The 24,257-nt window shown below is 41.9% G+C and overlaps 1 protein-coding gene across 1 annotated transcript in view; it reads left to right on the plus strand.

The window, feature by feature from the left end:
* Positions 1 to 8,948: 8,948 nt before the first annotated feature.
* Positions 8,949 to 24,257, plus strand: part of VEPH1 (ventricular zone expressed PH domain containing 1) — a 219,614-nt gene continuing 204,305 nt past the window's right edge. Inside the window, exons 1-3 of the mRNA XM_069973855.1 lie at positions 8,949 to 9,096; positions 13,404 to 13,619; positions 21,403 to 21,577. Coding sequence (XP_069829956.1) covers positions 8,959 to 9,096; positions 13,404 to 13,619; positions 21,403 to 21,577 — 529 coding nt within the window. The 5' untranslated portion in view covers positions 8,949 to 8,958. The remainder of the gene's footprint in view (positions 9,097 to 13,403; positions 13,620 to 21,402; positions 21,578 to 24,257) is intronic.

A 24,257-nucleotide genomic window follows, 5' to 3' on the forward strand; every position in this document is an offset into this window, starting at 1 on the left:
CCAGCCCATGTTCAGTATTCCCACAGCTGACGAATAGGAGACAATCTGCCTGGAGCATTCCTAATAATGAAGAGGGTGGGAAGAAGGGACGGAGGGGTGGTGCAAAGTTAGGGCACAGAGACTCCCGTTTGGCACGGGTTGCAAGTTTAAAAGTTGTTTTTTAGGACAATAACTGCATCACCTGCTGAACGGACCCCAGGACAGGTCTTGGATTAAAAGCAGCTATCCAAAGGTACAAGTGGTTTGGAGGGGTCAGATTGTGGGTACAGAGTCGCTTTAATGCATGACAATATCCTGCTGGCCTTAGAAGCAGCTGACTGACATTGTGTGCTGTTCTGTAGTCTATTATCTACAAGTACACCCAGATCCTTCTTTACCAGTGACTCCCAGAGTAACTCCCCCCAGGACATATGATGCATGCGGGTTATTAGTATCCAGGTGCATAACTTTACATTTATCCACATTGAACCTCATTTGCCAAGTGTACGCCCATCTGCCCATTTGTCATCTGCAAAGATAGAAACATTGCTGTTAATTCCATTCTCAATATCATTAATAAACAAGTTAAACAGAAGGGGGCCAAGTACGGACCCTTGGAGTCCACCACTTATGACTGGGGACCATTCAGAGTAGGAATCATTGATCACCACTCTCTGGGTACGATTATTAAGCCAGTTTTCAATCCAGTTACAGACTAAACTTTCCAACTTTCTATAGTTATCTGGGAAAGTTCTAGAGCCCTTTTTGAAGATCGGCACTACATTTGCCTTACGCTAGTCATTCGGCACAATACCATTCACCAAAGAATAACTCAATATTTCATACAAGGGTAGAGAAATTACAGAACTGAGTTCCCTAAGAACTCTGGAGTGTAATCAGTCTGGCCCTGGAGCTTTGGTTACATTCAGTTTATTTAATTTATCTTGGACCATAGCTATAGTAAGCCATTTTAGTATTTTACACGTTTTATCGGCACTGGCCCTGCCTATCTTAGCACTATCCCCACCCACCTTAGCTCCAACCTCTTCTTTTGCATATACAGAGCTGAAGAACCCGTTAAGTAACTCAACTTTCTCCTGATCCCCAGTTATTAACTCCCCGTCACCATTATTTAGGCGTCCTACATGCTCTGACCTTGGTTTTTTTAGCATTAATATATTTGAAGAATTTTTGGGGGTTTCTTTTGCTATGTATGGTCACCTGCCTTTCATTGAGATTTTTTGCTTTTATTACCCTTTTACAGGTTTAATGGACCTCTTTGTACTGTTTAAAAGCTACAGCTAACCCCTCTGATTTTTATTTTTGAATGCCCTTTTTTGTCATTTATAGCCCTTTTAAGGGTCCATATAAACAGAAAGATTATCTGACATATTATCTGCCAAAGATTTAAAGCCAAAGCCCGTAATGGATTTAAAAAGAGGAGAAATCTCAGGCTTTCTTTTATGACCTGATCTCTGTTTATAGTCTGTTTCTGGCTTTGGCTTCAAATCTTTGGCAGATAATCTGTCACATAATCTTTCTTTGTAAATGGACCCTTAGGTTGTGAGCCATGTGGGATTTGATTTGAATCATTTATATTTCTTTCCCATTAGGAATAAATAGGAATGGTTGACAAGGTAGCGGTGTGGAAAGTGGCTGTGTGCTGATTGCTTGCATTCTGTAACATGTGTTTCCTTTCCAGGTACTCTCGGACCCAATAATTATACTATGGGTTAGTAGTGAATGGACTGGATTTTTAAAATGGTATAGAAATATATGTTTTGATTGCTGATATTGAATTTGCATACATATGTCTTAATGCTGCCCAAAAAAAAGATAGGACAAAAATATCAATTTGTCTTTGAGGGCTAAAACTAGAAGAATGTGCCAATAGCCTGAGTGTGGTCCAGTGTGACTTGGAAGACACAAGCGATTTATAGACCTTCCCTGGCTCATGACCGAGGATAGTGGCAACGAGTCATAAAATGTCAGCAGGAGGCACCTGTGTTACTGCCCCCTCCACACTTGGCAAAAAAGCTCTTCCACAATCCCTTCTCCCTATGAGGGAGAAGGGATTAATATCCTTCCTTTTGAATTAGGAGGTTCAACAAGCTTATACTGTATATGGCTATGTTCACACTTTGTATGACACCGGCCGTTACGGTGTCAGAAAAAATCATCCCAGCCCGTACTGCAGTACTGGACGGATGATCTTTACCGCCACTGAATTCTGATACGGGCGCATCCGTGCACGCTCGCATCTGTATTCCCCACTGCTGTCGGAGCCGCACACTCCATTGTGTGAACTGACAGGGTTTTCTGCGGCCTCTATTCAATAAATAGTCAGTTTCTTGCGGCGCCGCTAGGGATCCCGGCCGGAGTGTATACCATGGGGGGATTTATCAAACTGGTGTAAAGTGAAACTGGCTCAGTTGACCCAAGCAACCAATCAGATTCCACCTTTCATACCTCACAGGTGCTTTGGAAAATAAAAGGTGTAATCTGATTGGTTGCTAGGGGCAACTGAGCCACTTTACTTTACACCATATTTCATAAATCTCCCCCATGTGTATACACTCCGGCCGGGATTCCTTAGAAGGTACCTCTACGTAAGTACCGTAGAAATCACGGCTGTTGTTACAACGTACTTACGCAGTGTGAACATGGCCTATATGTGATGGTAAAGTGTCCTCATACAATTGGCTATACAGTGTATGTACCTAAAACTAGTGACATTGTTAAGATTCTATTTATATACTTTCCTCAGTGATCAGCACCTTGGATATGTCCACTCCCATTTTGCTTAGTAAGAAAACTTCTTTTTAGCGTATTTCCACTTTCACACACAGCCTGTTCACATGGCAATGTCATAAAGCTGATTTAATCTGCATTCCATGGATTCCATCTGTAGAGCTCCACTAATTAATAGGTGAAAACTATTTTGTGTTCTAATAAATCCATTGTGTGTTAGGGTTTGGAGTACAATTTGTATTTATTACTTTATAGACCTAGGGGGACATTTATCAAACTAATTGCGCCTGTTTTTGTCTAATATATCTACTTTGTGCTCAAAATAAATCTAATATGAATTTATGAAGATTTTTTAGACAAGACTATCCAAATTAGATGCGACTTTTTGAATTCGATTTTTTGTGCGCCAGAATTCTTTTTTAGCTAAATTTATTAACTGCACAATTTTTTTAAAAATCGCATATATTGGCGCATCGCTACGTCTGCTCCGAATTAGGTGAATTTATTAGACTAATTAATAGACCATTATTTTTAAGACACATTTACTATGCTATTAGACAATTTACATAAATTTGACTTAACACATCTTTGACAAAATCATGTTTTTAGATTTGTTAGTAAATATCCCCCATAGTTTCTTTATTCTATATGCACAATCCAAAAAGACAGAAATGGATGCACATCGCACCCATGGCTGACACGAAAGCTTATTCAGCTACATTTAAAACCAACATCAGAAGTTAGTATATAATTTGGCCAAACCATATGATACACATGAGTCCCTAACCAAAAAACATCACTGTCCCGGTCAGCGACCACAATCTTTATTCTATGACTGGTATATTGGCTTGTAGCATGTAACCTTTTATTCATATAGATGTTAATGTCAGTCTAAGAACTAAGACGACTACAAGTTTTCAGCAAAGTTAAAGGAAATGTGTCACCTAAAGTTTCTTTTAGTTATTAGAATCAGAGACTAAAACTTGTTCTTTTATTTCAATGTTTTTCTATTTTCTAACTGTATTTATTTTTTTTTTCTCTTTTTGTACATTGTTATGGGGGCTGCCATATTGCCTGAGTTTTTTTTTAACAGCATTTAGTAGCATGCTTTGCAGCAAGCCACATAGAAATAGACAACAATAGACTATAGTCCCCATAAGATGAATGTAAAACATGAATGAGTGTACTTTCAGACCTGTGAAAAGGTCATTTCACAGGGAGCTGCTATTGTCTCCTCTATCTACTGGTGTCACATGATGCTACAATGGAAAAAGTTGAAAAAAAATCACCAAAATTATTTTAAAATATATGAAATTAAAAACAGAAAAACATTAAAACCTTAGGTCATTTTCTAAAGGAACGTGTCAATATGAAAACAGGAATCAGGGGTTTTCACTGGTTGGGAGGAAGTATATGAATAGGGCATTCCGGGGAGTCAGTTTTATGTATAGCGATGCTTAGGTGGTAACTAGAGATGAGCGAACCTCGAGCATGCTCGATTCCATCCGAACCCAAGCGTTCGGCATTTGATTAGTGGTGGCTGCTGAAGTTGAATAAAGCTCTAAGGTTGTCTGGAAAACATGGATACAGCCAATGACTATATCCATGTTTTCCACATAGCCTTAGGGCTTTATCTAACTTCAGCAGCCACCGCTAATCAATTGCCGAACGATCGGTTTCAGATGGACTCGAGCATGCCCGAGGTTCGCTCATCTCTAGTGGTAACATAAACACCCTATACAGTGGTACCTTTGGTTTAAGAGTAACTTGGTTTAAGAGAGTTTTGGTTAAAGAGATTACAGTTTTTTAAAATTGTGACTTGGTTTAAGAGCATTGCTTTGGTTTAAGAGCTCCCTGTACTGGGTGAGAGGGGGAGCGGGGGAGGGGCATGGTCTGCATAGCGGGGTATACAGTAGTCTGACCATGGAAGTCTCTCACCTTCCAAATCATAGCAGATCCACTTCAGGCTGGGGCTTACATCAGGGGACAGGACTGTGGAGGTAATCTCTCAATAGCTGTAACCCCTCTCTCTCCAGACAGAGAGTGCTGCCATACTCTGCCCACATATACCCTGCTCCTTCCTTCATGCTCCCTGCAGTCTCTGTCAGCCCTTGTGTTTCCCATCCTCTATAATATCACATATTCTGCTGTTTCTGAATGTTTGTTTCATCTGTTTTACATGTTATTCTGAATAATAAATCATAATTTTTGGGGTGTGGAACCAATTGTCTGCATTTCTATGATTTCTTATGGGATAATTTGCTTTGGTTTAAGAGTGGATTTGAATTACAATCACAGTCCCAGAACGAATTTTGCTCGTAATTCAAGGCACCACTGTACTTACCTTCCTCACTCCCTTACCACCACCACAACTGTTCTCAGAGAGCCTGGTCCTACTGTACAGCTCTACTGCGGTTTGGGCCAGCATGAGTAATGGCCTGCTCACTAATTAACTGAGTAGACAATTCCTCATGACAACCCTGGAAGTGATGCACAGCTGGATAAAGCTATGTGAGAATGGAAGAAGGGAGGGAGCGAGAAAGGTAAGTACTGTGTGTGTGTTTTTTTTGTTTTTTTGTTTTTTTTTGTTTTTTTTAGATTTGTACATAAAGACTTCCCAAAATATATAAGGGCCATGTGATGGTTAAGAAATAGTGCTATTAGTGATGTCTGTGGTAGTTTTGTTTACAAATAAAGTGAGCTTTAGAAAGATTAAAAAAAACGTATATGAAGGTCTCTACTTTGTATAAAGCTTTTCAGATATACTATAGTAACTAGGCAGTATAATATACCTTACATTAAACCTACTGCGTTTTAGATTTGGGCTAAAATACCAGGATACATTGTCAAGACGCTGGCAGGTACTTTGTCCTCTTCTTAAGCGAGTGGTCAATGGAATACACTTACAATGCAGTGTTCTGTCGATTGCTCACTTCAGAAGAGGACAAAGGGCCCTATTCCACAGTAACGATAATCGGCCCCATTCGACCGATTATCGCTCGGTGAAATAGAGAGAACGATCAGCCGATGATCATGTCATCGGCTGATCGTTCATTTAGGACCAGACCTAAAATCATCGTTCCCCCACCGCGCATCGCTACAGTTGAATAGCGGTGCACGGCGGGCGACCGACGATTTGAGAAGCAGCAGCAGCAACATTACCTGTCAGGTCTGCTCCGCTCCGTCTTCCTCCCCGGGTCCGGCGCGCTCTGGCTTCAGAATGGCCTGTCAGCTGACGGAGCGCTCAGCCAATCACAGGCCGGGACCCCCGCGGCCTGTGATTGGCTGAGTGGCCTGTCAGCTGACAGGCCATTCTGAAGCTAGAGCGCGCCGGACCTGGGGAGGAAGATGGAGCGGAGAAGAAGACCTGACAGGTAATGTATGCTGCAAGCGCTGCAAGGACATCGGTAACGATGTCCCTGCAGCCCTCGCTCAACGATCATCGGGCCATGGAATAGGCCCAGTAAACGAGTGGCGATCTAGCAGATCGGCACTCGTTTACATCGTTGATCGGGCCCTTCTCGGCCCGTGAAATAGGACCCAAAGTACCTGGCAGTGGTACAAAGATTTTAGAACCTAGAATATACCTAGGTATACGTAACTAAGAGTGAAAGAGGCATGACTGAAAACCACTTAGTAGGAAGCAGGGGAGATAAGTATAAGGCTGGGTTCACACTACGTATATTTGAGGCTGTATGTTTGAGGCTGTATAGCAACCAAAACAAGGAGTGGATTGAAAACACAGAAAGGCTATGTTCACATAATGTTGTAATTGAGTGGATGGCCGTCATTTAATGGCAAATATTTGCTGTTATTTTAAAACAACGGCTGTTATATTGAAATAATGGAAGTTATTTACCGTTATATGGCGGCCATCCACTCAATTTCAACATTGTGTGAACAGATCCTTTCTGGGTTTTCAATCCACTCCTGGTTTTGGTTGCTATGAGGACCTGACATGAGGACCAAATACAGCCTGAAATATACATAGTGTGAACCCAGCCTGAAGGTGAATCTTACAGTATACATTTGAGAATCTGCATACAGCACATAGCAAAGACAGCGCAAGTAAAGGTAGTTTATAGCTCTGCAACTAAATAATGTAGTAAGTCATGTACTATATCACTGCGTCTCTTGTCTCATAGGGGCATAAATGATCTTTTCAGGAGCACTCTATACATGGAGTTGACAGCTCCAGCTGGAGTAACTTCCTTCAGTACAAATTAAGTCATTGGTAGGCAGGACTTCCAAAGACACATGTTGGCACCCTTTTCACTGTACCTGACAGGACAAGTACCTCACTTGAGCCCCACCACCATGATCACCAACCTCTTTTGCTATCATCAGCCATCATTTCTTGTTGCAGTCATTTTATGTATCTTTTTTCTGGCCTACTGATATATAGGATATCTAGCCAATTTGCAAGCATGGATATACACGTCCTTTACACATAACCTTGTGCCCTTATTAGATTGAGAAACTAGTTAAAGGAGCAGCAGAACAGATTGGACTTGGTTGCAACAGCACATTTGGGTATTGGTAAGCATACTGATATGCTTTTAATTATTTATTTTGACCAGAACAACCAGACAACTCCTTTAATTCAAAATGATGGTGATACACACCAGCGGGGCACACTCAGCACAGCCACAAGAAGGTCATCAGGGTTGCTGCTGGCAAGGTAAGTACATCTCTGGAAAGACCTGAAGCAAGCCGTTCATGGGAGGAAGCCATGAACATAACAGAGTTAAAGTGGTTTTGCACAGAGAAATGGGCTAAAATTCCTCCAGGCTAATGTTCAGGATTAAACAACAATTACTGGAAACATTTACATCCGGTTATAGCTACGCAAGAAGGTCATACCAAATACTAAATGAAAATGTTCACATACTTTTGCCACTAACAGATATGGGATGTTGGATCATTTTCTAATATTTGTGACTTATTTTTTGGTTTTCTTTAGGTTAAATCTATGCAGAAATATGAAAAATTTTAAGGGCTCAAACTGTATTTACTTTATGAGCTTGGTACTGGTACTGCATGTAGTGAGCTTGATGCTGGTACTGTATATATGTGCAAAATATTATACTGTTCTATATTTATATACTCACTTTGGATGTGTTAAAGTATTATCTATTTTATGAGTTAAATTTGTGTACACAAAGTAGGCACCTTGTTTAATTTGTAAAACCTTCCCGACACTTGCTCTGTGTACTGCATGTGATCCAATGTATTGTTCACTAAACTATATGTATGTGTTTAAAGGAAACATTCTGAGTTTTGGCATTTATTTCTAGCTTCAACAGGTTCTATGTCCTGTGCTATATCTGTAAAATGACATTTACCTCTGGTTCATTCTTATGCTGCGTTTACACGAAACGATAATTCGCCCGATCGCACGATTAACAATGTCGGAGTAATGATTTTTATTCATAACGATCAACGTTTAGACGGTACGATATATCGTACAGAAAATTCGTCTTGCGATCGCTTAAGCCTATCTCACACATGGGTTAAATCGGCGAACAATCTGCATATTGTTTGCGAACGATCAACGACGATTTGAGAACATGTTCAAAGATCAAAATGAACAATTTCTCGCTCGTTGTTTAATCGTTCGCATCATTTACACGTACGATTATCATTCAAATTTGAACGTTATCGTGCAAATTCGCACAATAATCGTTCCGTGTAAACGCAGCATTACCCAATGTCATTTCATCTGATGAACATTACACGTATCACCTGTTGGCACTTTAAAGTAACACATGATAATTTTTCCACTGGAAATATTGAAGTAGTTGAAAAAGTTAATGTTTAAGAGAACTAAAAACAGAAAAATCTTTCTCCTACAACTGAACTACTAGCAAAATACTCTTCAAAATTAAACATTAAACTTCCTTTAATGTAATATACAAAGCAGAAAATACTCAACCTTAACAAAAAATGTTGCAAGGAAATAGTCAGCAGAGTTCTATACTCTATGCAAAGTTCTATGCTATACTAATATTGCAGTGAGTTTATAGACAGAACTTAAAGGTACAGTCTCAAAAGCAGTGGGAACTCAGTACGGCCTCATGCACATGACTGTATCATGCATAGCTCTGTTTTCACTGTTACTAATTGCATTATTTTATATCTTTGTCACAGAGTGAAGAAGACAGAGGATGTTCATTATCTATTAGTGAATGAATGGATGTAGGCCTGTCTATGGAGTAAGTAACAGCCATGCACCATTTGTTCCAGTTGGTATTGGAACAGAAAGATTTATCTAGAGCTGGGGATTTATTCTCCTTAGATGATTATGAGATTGAAAGCAGCCTGTCCGAAGCTCTAAATCAGATAAAGCTAATATCGTCGTCCACGGTGAGTAAAATATTTTTATAGCATTAAAGGGAATGTGTCATCAGAAAATTACCTACCGCTTAACTTTTTATGTTTAAAATATATTAAAAGAATTTTTTTTTACAGTTTCCAATATACTATATATTTTAAAATAAACCCAGGTCTTGCTGTTTTTATTCTTACTACTAGGTCTAATAATAAGCTGTTCTCTCTGTTCTGAAAAGATCACTTTTCTGTGTTTTCTGCGTTATTACCACGGGCAGGATTTAAGTAAAAAGTGACACTGGTATATAGATAACAGTAGGTTAGGCCATTTACAATGACCTCTGAACAGGTCAAAGAGCATGCCTAGATCATGGAGAAAGCTTGGGTAGTATGGCAAAAATAATGTACAAAAAAAATTACAACCAGAAAATAGTAACAAAACTAGTAAAAAGAAGACGACAAAGTGTTTGACCCTAATCTGTAAAAAAAAAAAAAAATTCCCTTTAATCCAAGTCGCTGGTGAATATATTTACAGCCATGAGATTTTGTGCAAAATGGAATCAGGTCTCATCAGAAAAAAGTAGGGAAACATTTCACAAATTAATCCTTTAGCTCCTGTCAGCTCCCGGGCCCTACCTAAGGTACTGACAGTATGCTGTAGCTGGCAGTCCCCTAGTGAGCATGGTGCCTTTCGGTAATTTTCCATGCACAATCGCACATCTCCTAGTGTACTGAAAAGGCAAAGGGGAATTGTTTGTGCCACACTCTTCCACGCATCACCACTCCTTCCTCCTCCCTCTTCTTCATGAATAATCAAGGCTGCCCGGCCTCCTGCTCACTCAGTTGTCAGCCAGTGCAGATCAGTCCTCTGTAAGCAGTTTATGTCTGAAAGAAACATTCAGATATAGTTGAATCTCTGACTTTAAATGTGTTGGAGCTGTGGTCTAGGGGTAACTCACCTGTATAGTGACCTGCCAGCAGTTTGGTCTTTGGTTCAAATCCCCTGATGGACATGAAAGTGAAGTCTTAGTTTTTTTCCTTATTATTGTATCACTGTTAAGGCTTTGTTCACACACAGTATTTTTACTCAGTATTTTGCAACCAAAACCAGGAGTTGATTTAACTCACAGAAAGGCTATGTTCACATACTTTTGAAATTGAGTGGATAGCAGCTACTTAATGGCAAATAATTACTGTTATTGTAAAACAATTTTAAAGTATGTAGTGACAGGGGCCTGCCAGGACCTTAGCTTGTAGCGGATGTCACTGCAAAACCTGCAGTGAGATTTCCGCTAAGAGTCGTTACATGGAAAGGCACCCTCAGACATAAACTGCCTACAGAGGACTGATCTGCAATCATGGAGACTGGCTGACAGTTGAGCGAGCAGGAGGCCGAGCAGAATTAATTAATCATAAAGAGGAGGAAAGAGGAAAGAGTGGTGAGGTGTGCCAGAGTGTGGCACAAATAACTCCTCTTTGCCTCTTCAGTACAGTAGTAGATGTGAGATTGTGTGTAATCCGTAGCACTGAAAATTACCAAAAGGCACCATGCTCACTAGGGGACTGCCAGCTACAGCACACTGTCAGCACCTCAGGTAGGGCCCGGGAGCTGACTGATTCCCTTTAACAAAATGGGACTATTTCTACTGTGAAAATTATGAATGGACAATAGAGCTGATTTCTCATAGTGGTAGTGGACTAAGAGGCATTCTGCTGTTCTAGAAGTAATACTTTAAATAGGAACTGTCACTACTAATAACTTTTGACATCATAAGACATTTCAAAATGTATTAATCACAGTGGGTCTCTGAGACCGGCTCTGATCAGAAGATATGGCCACAGAGAGATCACACCATTTTTAGAGGCCTTTTTGGGGTAAGAAATAAAAAGAAAACTGGAAAAAAGTAGAGACCCTAAAAGGTACCTATCACTACAAATAACTTTTTACAGATCACAGCAGGTGAGAACCGCCCTTATCAGAAGATATAGCTATGGAGAGATTGCGGCAGCATTTCATCAATATTTTCTCATAGACTTACATTGAAAAATATTGTCAGCCAGCTGGGAAGTGGATACACGGCTATATCTTCTGATCAGACCGGGTGTCAGCAGTGAGACCCACTGTTATCATTCTCTAAAAGGCCTCTAAAAATGTAAATTTTTTGTTGCGAATTACACGACATGTCAATTCGTTGAGCGGAGAGGAGCAGAGAGAGGAGGAGTGTGAGGGATCCCATAGACAGCTGGTATGACACCGAGGCTGGTGCAATTCTGTGGCGGACAGTTCCGTTGCGGATTCCCACCTCTTTTACTCTGTGTGAACTGGCCCTTACTCACAGCGAATGTTTGGCCACACCATTGTAGACGCAAAAGATTGCTAGCAAAAAAGCCCCCTAAAAAAACATGTATGACACCAGCCAAGTTGAAATGCATTATGTAGTTTTCATGGCTATCAGTTTTCCAGGCCAAATAATTCATACTATATATACTGTCTTATATGCTGTGGATGTGGTTTTACGATGAATAAATAACTGGAGGAGACCTTAATGCTGTTGCCAGAATGAATGTTTTTCCATACTTTATTCTGTAGGGTGTTGTGTTTAATTTAAGTACAACAGGACTGTCCACCATTAATTTAATCTTTGAGAAATAATATAGTTATAAAAGGCAAACTGTCGGCACCGTCTCAGCACAGGAACCCACACGAAGACGCATGACAGCATGACTCTCCCATATGTAATAACACTTCACCACTTGTGGTGCTCTGCTTAAAGGGGTTATCCAGCACTACAAAAACATGGCCACTTTTCCCCCTACTGTTGTCTCCAGTTCAGGTGCGGTTTGCAATTAAGCTCCATTTACTTCAATGGAACTGAGTTTCAAAACCCCACCCAAACTGGAGACAACAGTAGGGGGAAAGTGGCCATGTTTTTGTAGTGCTGAATAACCCCTGAATAAACAAGTCCAGCAATATCTTGGCAATAGAGAATATAGCGAAGGCGGCACTCACCAGTATGGGTAAAAGATGCTTTATTGGGACAGTAAAGGCATCAGCAAAGGGTGCTTTCCACAAAAAAGCTGAGAAGAAGAGTTTTATATGTGAAACGTCCGTCGCTCTTTAATTTTTGTGGAAAGCACCCTTTGCTGATGCCTTTACTGTCCCAATAAAGCATCTTTTACCGATACTGGTGAATGCCGCCTTTGCTATATTCTCTATTACCAAGATATCTTTGAGAAATACTCTACGATGGGATGTCGGGTGCAGTGTGGCATAAAAGTTGCTTATTGCTTAAAATAAATGTGCTCATCCCAACATTGTGTAGCAAAGAACAGATTTCTATTAGCTAAGATAGCATTTCTTTTGTGAATCCTGAAGACGCATCTACAGGTACTGTAACTATATTCACTGTAAATGTAAAGGACATTTTATGACAAGCAGACTTGTTTGCTTTGAAGGTGTGGGCAGTTGTATCCTCAACCTTTTGTGTACAGAGCCAATACACTGAGGCAGAGCTAAGTCTGTCATTTAACCCTATACTTTTCCATCGTGGTTTGAGATTATGCAGTTTACAATAAGTAACACATCTTAGTTTAGTATGACATACTTGGCTGCACTTGGGTCATGGAGTATTTTTCCTTTTGCACCACTAGAGGTCAGCATTGAAACATGATATGTGAACTACTGGTCTGTACTATGTAATGTGTTATGTTGATACTGAACTGATAGTCACTTTACTTATAGCTCCTTAGACGAAATTGCTAAGATTAAGGCTATGTTCCCACTAGGTAAAAATGATGACGGTATTTTTTGTGAAATGATGGCTGTCCAAGAAAAACGGCCATCATTTTTACCTAGTGGGAAAATAGCCTTACATTGGAAGTCAATAAGACTTTCTTTTTATAGGAAAATAACCACCGTTACCTGGATTCAAAGTAACAGCCATGTTAAAAGACTGCCGTTAGAGATGAGCGAACCTCGAGCATGCTCGAGTCCATCTGAACCCGAACTTTCGGCATTTGATTAGCGGTGGCTGCTGAAGTTGGATAAAGCCCTAAGGCTATGTGGAAAACATGGATATAGTCATTGGCTGTATCCATGTTTTCCAGACAACCTTAGAGCTTTATCCAAGTTCAGCAGCCCCAGCTAATCAAATGCCGAACGTTCGGGTTCGGATCGACTCGGACCCGAACCTGGTTCGCTCATCTCTAACTGCCGTCTATCAACCATAAAAAGAGGGTGTGTGGTACTACATATTAGGCTGTTATCAGAGACTCCAATTAGCAGTTCTGTCACTAGCCAGTTATTTAATGCAACTATTTATTAAAATGCATGCATGTTACAGGATTACCAGAGCAATGACAATGATCAAGCTGTTGTAGAGATTTGTATCACACGCATCACAACAGCCATCAGAGAGACCGATTCTATTGAGAAGCATGGGAAGGCTCTGGTGTCATTGTGGGAGTCATGTCTGGAGCATAATCTAAAACCAGCAATGAAAGATGAAGACACTCCTCATGCAAAGATTGCATCCGATATAATGAGCTGTATTCTACAAGTGAGTATGGGAATTTCTATAATATTTCCACAGATAGTTTGGAGAATTGTATTATTTAATCTAGTCAGCAAATCCCATTAGGTTAAATGTGCAATGTCATAGTGCACTGTCAAAAGTTTTGATCGTTACATTATTAAATGGTAAAACATGCTGCAATTGGGGTCTGTACTAGGCCCTGTCAGGTTTTTTTTTTTTTTGCAGCATGGATCACAGCCCTGTGATAAGTGCAGAAGTGTGAAAGGGACCATTCAAAAGATTTTACAGACGTGTGAATGCAGCCTTGGGTTGTTTTCCTACTACAGTATAATAGCAGGGGAAGTCGGCCGTCTCGTAATATTGACAGCCACAAATAATGATCATGATCGTTATTAGCATCCGTCTATATTACGAGACATCCGCCTTTTTTCCACTCATTAATGTGATCCGAAGACTGTGGAAACCATGCTCTCCAGTCTCCCCCCCCCAGTAGCCACACAATGTTTCCCAGATTATCGACAACATTGCACGGATATTGGAGGAGAATAAGGGCATGGTTTCCTCAGCCTTCGGATTACATTCTGAGTGTATATGTAGATAACCAACCTTTAAAATTACTGTGAAATTTCTAATCATAGAACTGAGTGTGCAATAAAAAGTCTAGTTGTAGCCCTAGTTGAAAGGGGTTCACCTGGATTAGAAACACATAGCTGCTTTCCTCAAAATTCAGTGTTGCATCTGTCTGCGAGAACCATTCTCATCAATAGAAGTGAGCTGCAACATCAGATACAGCCTATGGACACCTGTTATACTGTTTCTGGAAGAATGCAGCTATAGTTGTTTGTATGCTTATCTACTGCAATACTACATGGACTTAAGGTAATTAAAAAGTGCAGTAATCCGGCACTCCAGGCAGTAGGAATATATAAAGTACTTTATTGCACATAAAAAAGTGATTGAAAAAGGCTCCACATTGGAGACTGTTTCACGCTACATGCACTTTATCAGGTGCTTACCATGACTAAGCGCACATAGCGTGAAACACATTGGCAGAACTGTCTCCATTGTGGATCCTTTTTTAATCACTTTTTTTGATATGCAATAAAGTATTTAAATGTTATATATTCCTATTGCCTGGAGTGCCGGATTACTACCTTTTTAGTTACCTCTGGACTAAAGCAAAAAGCCATCCCCTACATCCTGTGCACCCTCCTTTGAATGAACACAAGGGTGGAGATTTATGAAAGGGTGTAAATATACACCTGGTGTAAACTGCCCACAGCAACCAATCACAGCTCAGCTTTCAGCTCTGGGAAAATATAAGAGGAGCTGTAATTGGTTGCAGTGGGCAGTTTACACCAGGTGTATATTTGCACCCCTTCATAAATCTCCCCCAAGCTGTCAGGCAATTCAAGAGGTGAGCTGACCATATGTTCACTTTATTTCTTGTATGGTACTACATGGAGTTAGGATTGAATGATGGAGAAGCCCAGGTCACATACAGTATGCCTGAGGTCCATTGAACTTTAGGACCCAGATCTGTTGGTACTTTATACTGCAGGACAGCTGATACATTTTGCAATCATTTTTGTAAAAGACAGGATGTTGCAAAGTAATCCCTCTTGCTAACATTGCTGTATGCTAATATTATGTTTCCTCTGCTGACCTGTGATACTATATATTTAATAAAATGATAATCCCACCAACAAAAACATCATCATCATTGCTTGCTTTTCTGGTTCCCTTGAGATGGGTCTTATAAAAAGACGGTCAGGTCAATGTTCCCTGTTAGCTGGACACTTGGCAAATGGTAGAGCAATATATTCCACACCCTGGAGACAGATATAACTGATAATAGGATGCTTGACCACTTGAATGTATTGCTGTAGCTCTTTACTACCCTGGGTGTGCAGCTTAGAGGGGGAAGAGTTTCGGGCAGAGAAAGTAATATGAACAAATATGATGATGGGAAGATGGAATTTGTGGGAGATCCTTGGAATCATACATAAAGATTTGTGTTGGATAATCTCTGTACAATGTGCCTGATACATCCCATATACAACAAAAAAACAAGACCCCAGGCCAGGCATCTCACTAACCTTTGCTATCAATTAGACATCTGTCTATGATCACCATTAAACTGGTTTGTTTGCAATTTAAAGGAAGATACTTACCTCGCCATGGTCCAGAAAATGCTCTGGTCTCTTCCTTGTGACCCCCCTTTGGTGTCACTGTTCTTATAGCTATATAGTACAGAAAAAAAAGGGAACAGGCGAGAGGCGGCGCCTCGTGTGATACCGTATAGTAAGGAAGAAGGAAGGTGAGGTAAGTAGGAGGCTCACCTTGTAGCCCCTTGGGCTTAATACATATCACCCCTGAAATGGGGTACCGATGTAGAGTCCAAATGGTCCTGGTGCCGACGACTGCAAGCTAGTATGGAGTAGCCCTTTTTCCACCTACTTATATCCCCTGTTTGTTACTGTATCCCATGCACTGTATCCAGGCCTGTATTTGGAGTACATGCTGCCCTAGGCACCTTTGAGTGATGCCCCCCCCCCCCCCCCCGCAAAAAAACCCCCCAAAATCTTGTTTTGAGTGACCTCCATCATACTGAGTATAAGATACTGGGAAAGCTGAGTGATCTCCATCATACTCAGTATGAGATGCCACGAAGGCGGGATCTCTCTATCATATTGAGTATAAGATGCTGGGAAAGCTGGGTGACCTCCATTATACTGACTACAAGATTCTAGGAAAACTGGGTGACCTCCATCACACTGAGTATAAGATACTGGGAAAGCTGGGTGACCTCCATCACACTAAGTATAAGATACTGGGAAAGCTGGGCGACCTTCATCATACCGACTACAAGATGCTAGGAAAGCTGGGTGACCATATCATACTGAGTATAAGATGGTGGGAAAGCTGGGTGACCCCCATCATACTGAGTATAAGATGCAAGGAAAGCTGGGTGACCTCCCTCATACTGAATATAAGATGCAAGGAAAGCTGGGTGACCTCCATCATACTGACTACAAGATGCTGGGAAAGCTGGGTGACCGCCATTATACTTACTACTATACAAGATGCTGGAAAGCTGTGTAACCTCCATTATACTGACTACAAGATGCTGGGAAAGCTGGGTGACCTCCATCATACTAAGTATAATATACTAGGAAAGCTGTGTGACCTCCATCATACTGACTACAGGATGCTGGGAAAGCTGAGTGACCTCCATTATACACTGACATACAGGATGCTGGGAAAGCTGGGTGACCTCCATTACACTGACATACAGGATGCTGGGAAAGCTGGGTGACCTCCAATACACTGACATACAGGATGCTAAGAAAGCTGGGCGACCTCCATCATACTGACTACAAGATGCTTTAAGGCTACGTTCACACATAGCAAAACTAGCGGAATTGTCCGCCGTGGAATGCCACCAGCCTCCTTGACATAATAGGAATCTATGGGAGGCTCGGGCAGCCCGAGCCTCCCGTAGACTCCCATTATGCCAGGGAGGCTGGAGGCTAGTTTTGTGACCTGAGTATACAGAGAAGAGGTAGAGGATCCTGTACACCCCATGCCTCCACCCCTCCTCATCCTCACCCCTCTCATCCATGTACTGTTCAGGGCCTGGTGCCTATACAGAGCCCCCCCCCCCTGTATATATGATCACCAGGCCCTGAACAGTACATGGGTGAGGGGGGTGTGTGTACAGGATCACCTTCCCTTAACCATACTGCTTACTAGGCCATGGTGCAGGGGAGAGGGGATACTGTATAAAGATCCCACCAAGATTCTGCTCATTGCCTAGTGGATGCCCTTAGCCCCATGAGGCTCCGCCCCCACAACTTTGGTCCCTCCCCCTTACACCCGCGACCCCCCCCCCCCCCCCCCATTTTCCTTACCCAGGTGAGGCCAGATGGTGGTGGTGGCCTCCTTCAGGCCAGGCAGGAGGGGGCGCTCCATCTTCTCATCCAGGGCAGCAGGGGGCAGCTCTCACAGCTCCTTGCTTCAGTAGTGGAGCAGGAAAGTTGGGAGCTGCGCTGCAAGCTCCATCACTGAAGCAAGGAGCTGACAGCAGGGAGCGCTCCACACCCTCTCCCGCCCGCGATCGTGACTCCGCCCCCTCGATCATGGCCCCGCCCACTCCCACTGACGATCATGGGGGGGGGAATTTTTACTATTTTTTTTTCTTCCTCTGAAGGTGCCGCCCACTACAGGGTGCCGCCCTAGGCACCAGACCACAGGTGCCTAGTGGCAGATACGGCCCTGACTGTATCTGATGAAGAGAGCTTAGGCTCTGGAAACGCGTTATATTTGTACTATCTGAAATAAACGCTTTTTATTTCTTTCACCTAAAAGTTTGGTCCCATGACTTGTGAAGACAGCGTTGGTGTTTCCAAGGATTTTGGCAATTTTTTCTTTTTTCCTTTCTTATAGCTATAGCCCTTATGACAGCAGGGTTGGTTAGACTATAAGGGAGCAAGGATGCCAAGCCATTCAGGCCTGGTGCCGACAACCCCTGGCTTGTTTGCTTGGTTCTCACATTCCCTGCTGGTTCTGGTATAGTTCTGACTTTGTCCCTGATGTTATCTCCTAACTCTGGATACTGACTACAGGTTTTGCTTCTGATTTCGTCTCTGACTTTACCATTTCTGACCAGGTTTGCTTACCATGGTTCCCTTCCCTCTCCTGTGCATTTAGCTAGAAGAGGACTGGTGCTTTGTGGGGGGCCTTGGTAGGGTGGATAAATATATTGAATGAAAGAGAAGTGCCGACAGGGTTGCCCGCTGTCCCTTCTCCTATTTGATCTAGCACTTAAACCGTTGGCATGCCACCTTCTCTCCTCATCAGTTTAAGAGGGGATCTGGGTGGGCAAAATGGAGGTCCATCTTACCTGCTTTGCAGACGATGTACTGCTTTTTTTTAAATTCCCATTCCCGACTTTAACCAGGTATTGTCTACTTTTGCTCACTATGAGTCTTTTTCGAGTTGTGAGATTAACCCTACAAAATGCCCCCCCCCCCCCCCCACACACACACACACCTACACCTTTTCTCCAGGAGTAGAGTTAGTGCCTACGTATCTCACATATTTGGGATAAAAATAGGTAAATACCCTCATTCCCTTTACAGACTAAATTACACCCGCTTATAAATAAGATAATTAAAGAATTGGAGCACTGGCAGAACTTACCATTGTTTCTCACTGTAAGAGCTCATTTGCTCAAAATGGTGAGTTTCCCAAGATTACTATACCCCCTTACAAACAATCCCCCTTCTGTTACGTCGTATAAATGTCAGACATCTGCAGTCAGCATTTGTAAAATTTTTGTGGCAAGACAAACAGCCGCGGCTAGTGTACCGTGAACTCTGTCTTCTAAAAGCTAGTGGCGGTCTACAGAATACCTGACATCAGATTGTACAAGCTAGCATCACTGTTTAGACATGTCCGGGAATAGATATGGAACACTGAATGGTTTTCCCACTTACCTTTGGAGCACAACCTTGCACACATAAAGGTTTATGGCTGGTACACCAATCTATTGAGAGGGTAAGGGTGATGCATATCCGACTTATTCACAAAGCTATACATGCTTTTAATTTACTTTTAAGGAAGCTCCTGCACATTATTTACACCACTGTCCTAAATGTAAAACCCCCAAAGCTGATTTATTCTATGCCTTATGGACATGTCCTTCAGTCACTGCAGTGTGGCTTGAGGCGGGGGAATTTTTAAAACATATAAGGCGCAGGAATATTAAGATAGACCCCATCAGCTGTTTATTTCACTGCACTTGTTAACAGACGGATGATCCTGATCCACCTCTGGTAGCTAATAAGGGCATCCATAACGCTCTTCTAAAAGTGGTTAAATGCCTGCTAAGGCACTGGTTAAAAGATACAGTCCCTACGATACAGGGAATTAGCGATACCTTAAAGCATTTATTAACCCCTAGGCGACCCTTGACGTACCCGTACGTCCAGGGCCACCTCCACGCGTTCAGAGCGGGGCCGCGCTCTGAACCGCCGCGGTCCCGGTTGCCACTCAAAGCCCAGGACCACAGCTATTAGCGGGCACGATTCGATCGGCGTACCCGCTAATAAAGTAATCGGATGCAGCTGTCAAAGTTGACAGCTGCATCCGATTACTTGATGCAGCTGTTCCCTGGTGTCTAGTGGGGAGGAGCGATCCACACATCTTACCCCGTCCGGGGTCAGCGCCGTAATGGCGCTGATCCCGGCTCGGCACTCGATTGCCTATCTCATCGATCTATGCTGCATATCTATTCAGCATAGATCTTAATGAGAGATCAGTAAAAATAAAAGTGTTGTTATTAGTAAAAAGCCCCGTCCCCCTAATAAAAGTCAGAATCACCCCCTTTTCCCATGTTATAAATAAAAATAAATAAATAAACATGTTTGGCATCGCAGTGTGCGTAATCACCCGAACTATTAATTAATCCAATTCCCGATCTCGCACGGTAAACAGCGTAAGCGCGAAAAAATCCCAAAGTGCAAAATTGCGCATTTTTGGTCGCATCAAATCCAGAAAAATTGTAATAAAAACAAAAAAAAAATAAAAATAAAAGAAATGCGTTTTTTTTCTATTTCACCACTTTTTGAATTTTTTTCTGGTTTCGCAGTGTACTTTATGAAAAAATTCATCCTGTCATTGCACAGTAAAATTAGTAGCGCAAAAAATAAGGGCTCATGTGGGTTTCTAGGTGAAAAAAATGCAAGTGCAATGGCCTTTTAAGCACAAGGAGGAAAAATGAAAACGCAAAAATTGAAATTGGCCGGGTCCTCTAAGGGTTAAATATGGATAAAATATACACTACTTAATAAGGAACAGTCCACGAAAGGTTTTTTGCAAAACGGCGGCCCTTTTTTGTTAACACCTTCTCAACAGAAGAGATCAAACACCTCATGGGTCCCTTCAGATGGACCGAATGTTATTGTAAAGAAGACTTGAAGGGTACATTCGGTCCACTGAAACTTACCTGACATGTAGGATGGATGGGGGGGATCTCTTTGGCTTTTTTGTGTTTTTTGTTGACTGTTATTGGTTCCACATTTATGATATTTTATGTGACTTAGGCAGCAAGATTTACAGAGGTTGACGACGATGTTAAGAAAAAAGAAAAAAAGGGCACACAGCCAGTGTTAGGCTATGTTGAGGCTATGATGAGACCGGATCAGCCCGGATCATCACGGCCGGTACTTAAGTTCTGGCCGGATGATCTTTCCCCCGTGGAGGTCTGATGCAGGCGCATCAGCACGCGCCCGCATCAGAGCTTCCCATAGCCCACAGTGAAGCAAGCGACCAGAGCCGCTCGCTTCACTGTGTGAACTGACAGGTCCTTCTGCGGACGGAATTCATTGAATTCCGTTTGCAAATAATGGACCTGTCAGTTGTTTGCGGCGCCGCATGGGAACCGGACGGAGTGTATACGATGTGTGTATGCTCCGGCCGGGATCCCATAGCAAACAATGCTATGTTCCACCCCGCAAATCTACGGCTGTAGTTCTGCGGCGAGAGCTACGGCCATAGATTTACGTAGTGTGAACATAGCCTAAAACTGTATTTTGCACTAAGGACAGTTCAAATTATGGACTTTTCATATCTATCGTAGTACTGTTCATATTGTACATTATTACTTGTGCCAATAAAAATTTGGTTAAAAAAAAAACCCAGAAGTGCCTATTGTTCAGGAAGCATTTCCATTAAAGTAACTGTCTTGTCCAGTATGATATTTTTTGACTGCTTACATTATATGAATATTTTACATTTGCAGAACTACAACAGACCCTCGATCATGTCACTCGCTGTTCCAGTCGCAATAAGATTCCTCCAGAGAGGAAATAAGGAACTGTGCAGAAATATGTCCAGTTACATTTCCCTTGTAGCTATTGCCAAAGCAGATCTACTGGTGGATCACACTGAGACCATCATAAAGAGCATCCTTCAAGGTACTGAACATAAATGTCATTTATTTAGTACTGATACTGTCAGAATCATTGTGGGAGATTTATTGTTGTCCTATAGTAAGACAGAGCTCATAGAAACCAGAGTTCAGCTTTCATGTTACCAGTATAAGAAATGAAATCTTGTGATTGATTGCTATGGACAACAAAGAGACTCTTATTCCAAGCTGAAGGTGATAATGGTGTATCTTTGTCCTCGTTCTTGATAATTTAATGGTCTTATGAGTAAATGTGTGGATTTCTTTTTTTACAATGGGTGTAATGTATAACATATGTTTCTTTTTTTCTGTATTGTATAGCATCTGTATGTAACGGATAAACCTCAAGCAAAATAGTGCTTCTTATAGGCATTGTTTTGCACTGAGTGGCATTGTTCTTGAGTCCTCTGTCTTCTGTTCTTTGATGCATATCTGTGTGTTTGTAGCATGGTCCTTGCTTTTGGTCCAGTCTGTTTTGATTGTGCTTAGGTTCTATGTTTGCTAAAAGCCCTATTGCACGTAATCTTTCAGATGAATCTGTGTGTGTAATAGGGCCTTTAAACTTATGATTCCCCACTTTGCTGGTCTAGTAGATGTCATACAGTAGTGAATGGAGAAGAGGATTGGCAGATAATTGTGATATTGGATGCCTAAGGGCCCGTTTCCATAGCCAGACACCGCTGCAATAAGAAGGGCTAGATTGGCATTCGCTGCAGAGCCTTTACAAGGCTCCTTCAATCATCATAGTTGGCTGCATATTCCAGTTATCACAAGAAGATGTGCTGCCAACTTACAATAATAAAAAAAAAGGCTGCACAAAAGAGCAGCTGATCGATGACAGATTATCAGCATTGAACATTCTTGCTTGCCAATGATTGGCCTGTGTGAAAGCACCTTGAAGGGGTACTCCGGAGAAAAAAAGTTTTCAAACCAAATGGTGCCAGAAAGTTATACAGATTTGTGAATGACATGTATAACAAAAATCAAACCTTCCAGTATTTACCAGCTGCTGTATGTCCTACAGGAAGTGGATTTTTCTTTCCAGTCTAACACAGTGCTTTCTGCTGCCACCTTTGTCCCTGTCAAGAACTATCTAGAGCAGTAGCAAATCACCATAGATAACCTCCTCCTCTGGACAGTTTTTGTCATGGACAGAGGTGGCAGATGGCGGGGTTCCGCTCGTAATTTAGAATGTTTTCCTGAACAGGTCCTAATAAATAGTATTAAAAATGCAATGATCTGCCAACATACATGATGTTGGCTGATCGGTTTCTTTCAACACGTTGAAAGAAAACAGTGCTGATAGACTGATATGATCTAAAGATTGTCCAGGCAGATTAGTTTGTATTTGTGAATGACGCTATTTTTGGGTACATGCAACTTATTGGTTAGTTTTTATTATATATTTCTAATTAAATGTTTTTTCATGCTTCTTTTACATGGTGGTACATATGTGGCACTACCATATATATTTCTTTTCTTTACATTTTAGAAGTTTTATACACTAAAACATATTATTATGTAAAAAGTATTGTTTTATGCTTCTGAAAATCATAACTTTGTTTCTTCATTGAAGGGGGAATGAACTGCAAAAATGGTATGTTATTATTAAGAGGTCGTTGCATTTGCACAAAAAATAGGGTTTTTTATAGCTAATCTTACTTTATTTTTGTTCCACAAGGGAACTTAAAGGGAATCTGTCAGCACTTGGGCTGATCCCAAGGTGCTGACAGTGTAGTAAAGGTGTGTGTCCCTTATTGTGTGTGGTACCTTTCTTGTAGCCATCGGTGCAGTAGATTTTCCACATTCTTGCCTCCTCCCTGTTTAATCGCAGCCTGGCCTCCTACTACAGTACATGCGTGATTACAGATGCAGGAACGCGCAGGACCTGACAGATCCAGGGCGCATGTACGATTTAGCAAGTCGGTGCACAGCCCTTGCCAGCAATGTCTCCAGGATGCAGGAGGCCGGGCTGCGATCAACCAGGGAGGGCCGGGCGGCAAACAAGGAGGAGGAAGTGGTGGTGAGGCATGCCGAAGTGCGGCACAAATGCCTCACCACCACTCCTCTATGGCACTGGGATTTAAAGTTAGGGGTAAGAATGTGGAAAATGTACTGCACCGATGGCTACAAGAAAGGTACCACACACAGTAAGGGACACACACCTTCACTACACCGTCAGCACCTCGGGACCAGCCCAGGTGCAGACAGATTCCCTTTAAAGGAAAAATCTGGTGTTTTCTAAAAGCCGTCAGCCTGCAGGGGGGAAATTGATTACAATTAGGAATGTATCTCTCCCCATGCCCTAGTTCTACGTAAATAACTGTTCTCGTACCTCTGCAATAAAACGCTGACACTAGCCTTTGTAGATGAACACATGCCCCAGGATGTATAAACTGGCTGCCATCTTTGAATAAAGGAGATCCACCTTAACCATCAGTGTGTCAGGGTGTTTGATTCTCAGTGCGCACTATAAATTTTACAACTTGTAATTTGGAACAGGCAGTCAATACGAATGCACTGTTGAAAGTATGTCCATAACAGCGATGAGTGGCTGGAGCGGGCGCTGGACCCCCACCGGAAGTCATTTTCCCCTGAGTTGTGATGATGTTACAACTTGGGGGAAAATGCCAGACCCAGCCAGAATCCATCAGCCGGCTTGTGATGTGGACACCAAGGAGATCCCG

Source organism: Dendropsophus ebraccatus, chromosome 6 (genome assembly GCF_027789765.1).
Source record: "Dendropsophus ebraccatus isolate aDenEbr1 chromosome 6, aDenEbr1.pat, whole genome shotgun sequence".
In the NCBI taxonomy this organism is placed as follows: domain Eukaryota; kingdom Metazoa; phylum Chordata; class Amphibia; order Anura; family Hylidae; genus Dendropsophus; species Dendropsophus ebraccatus.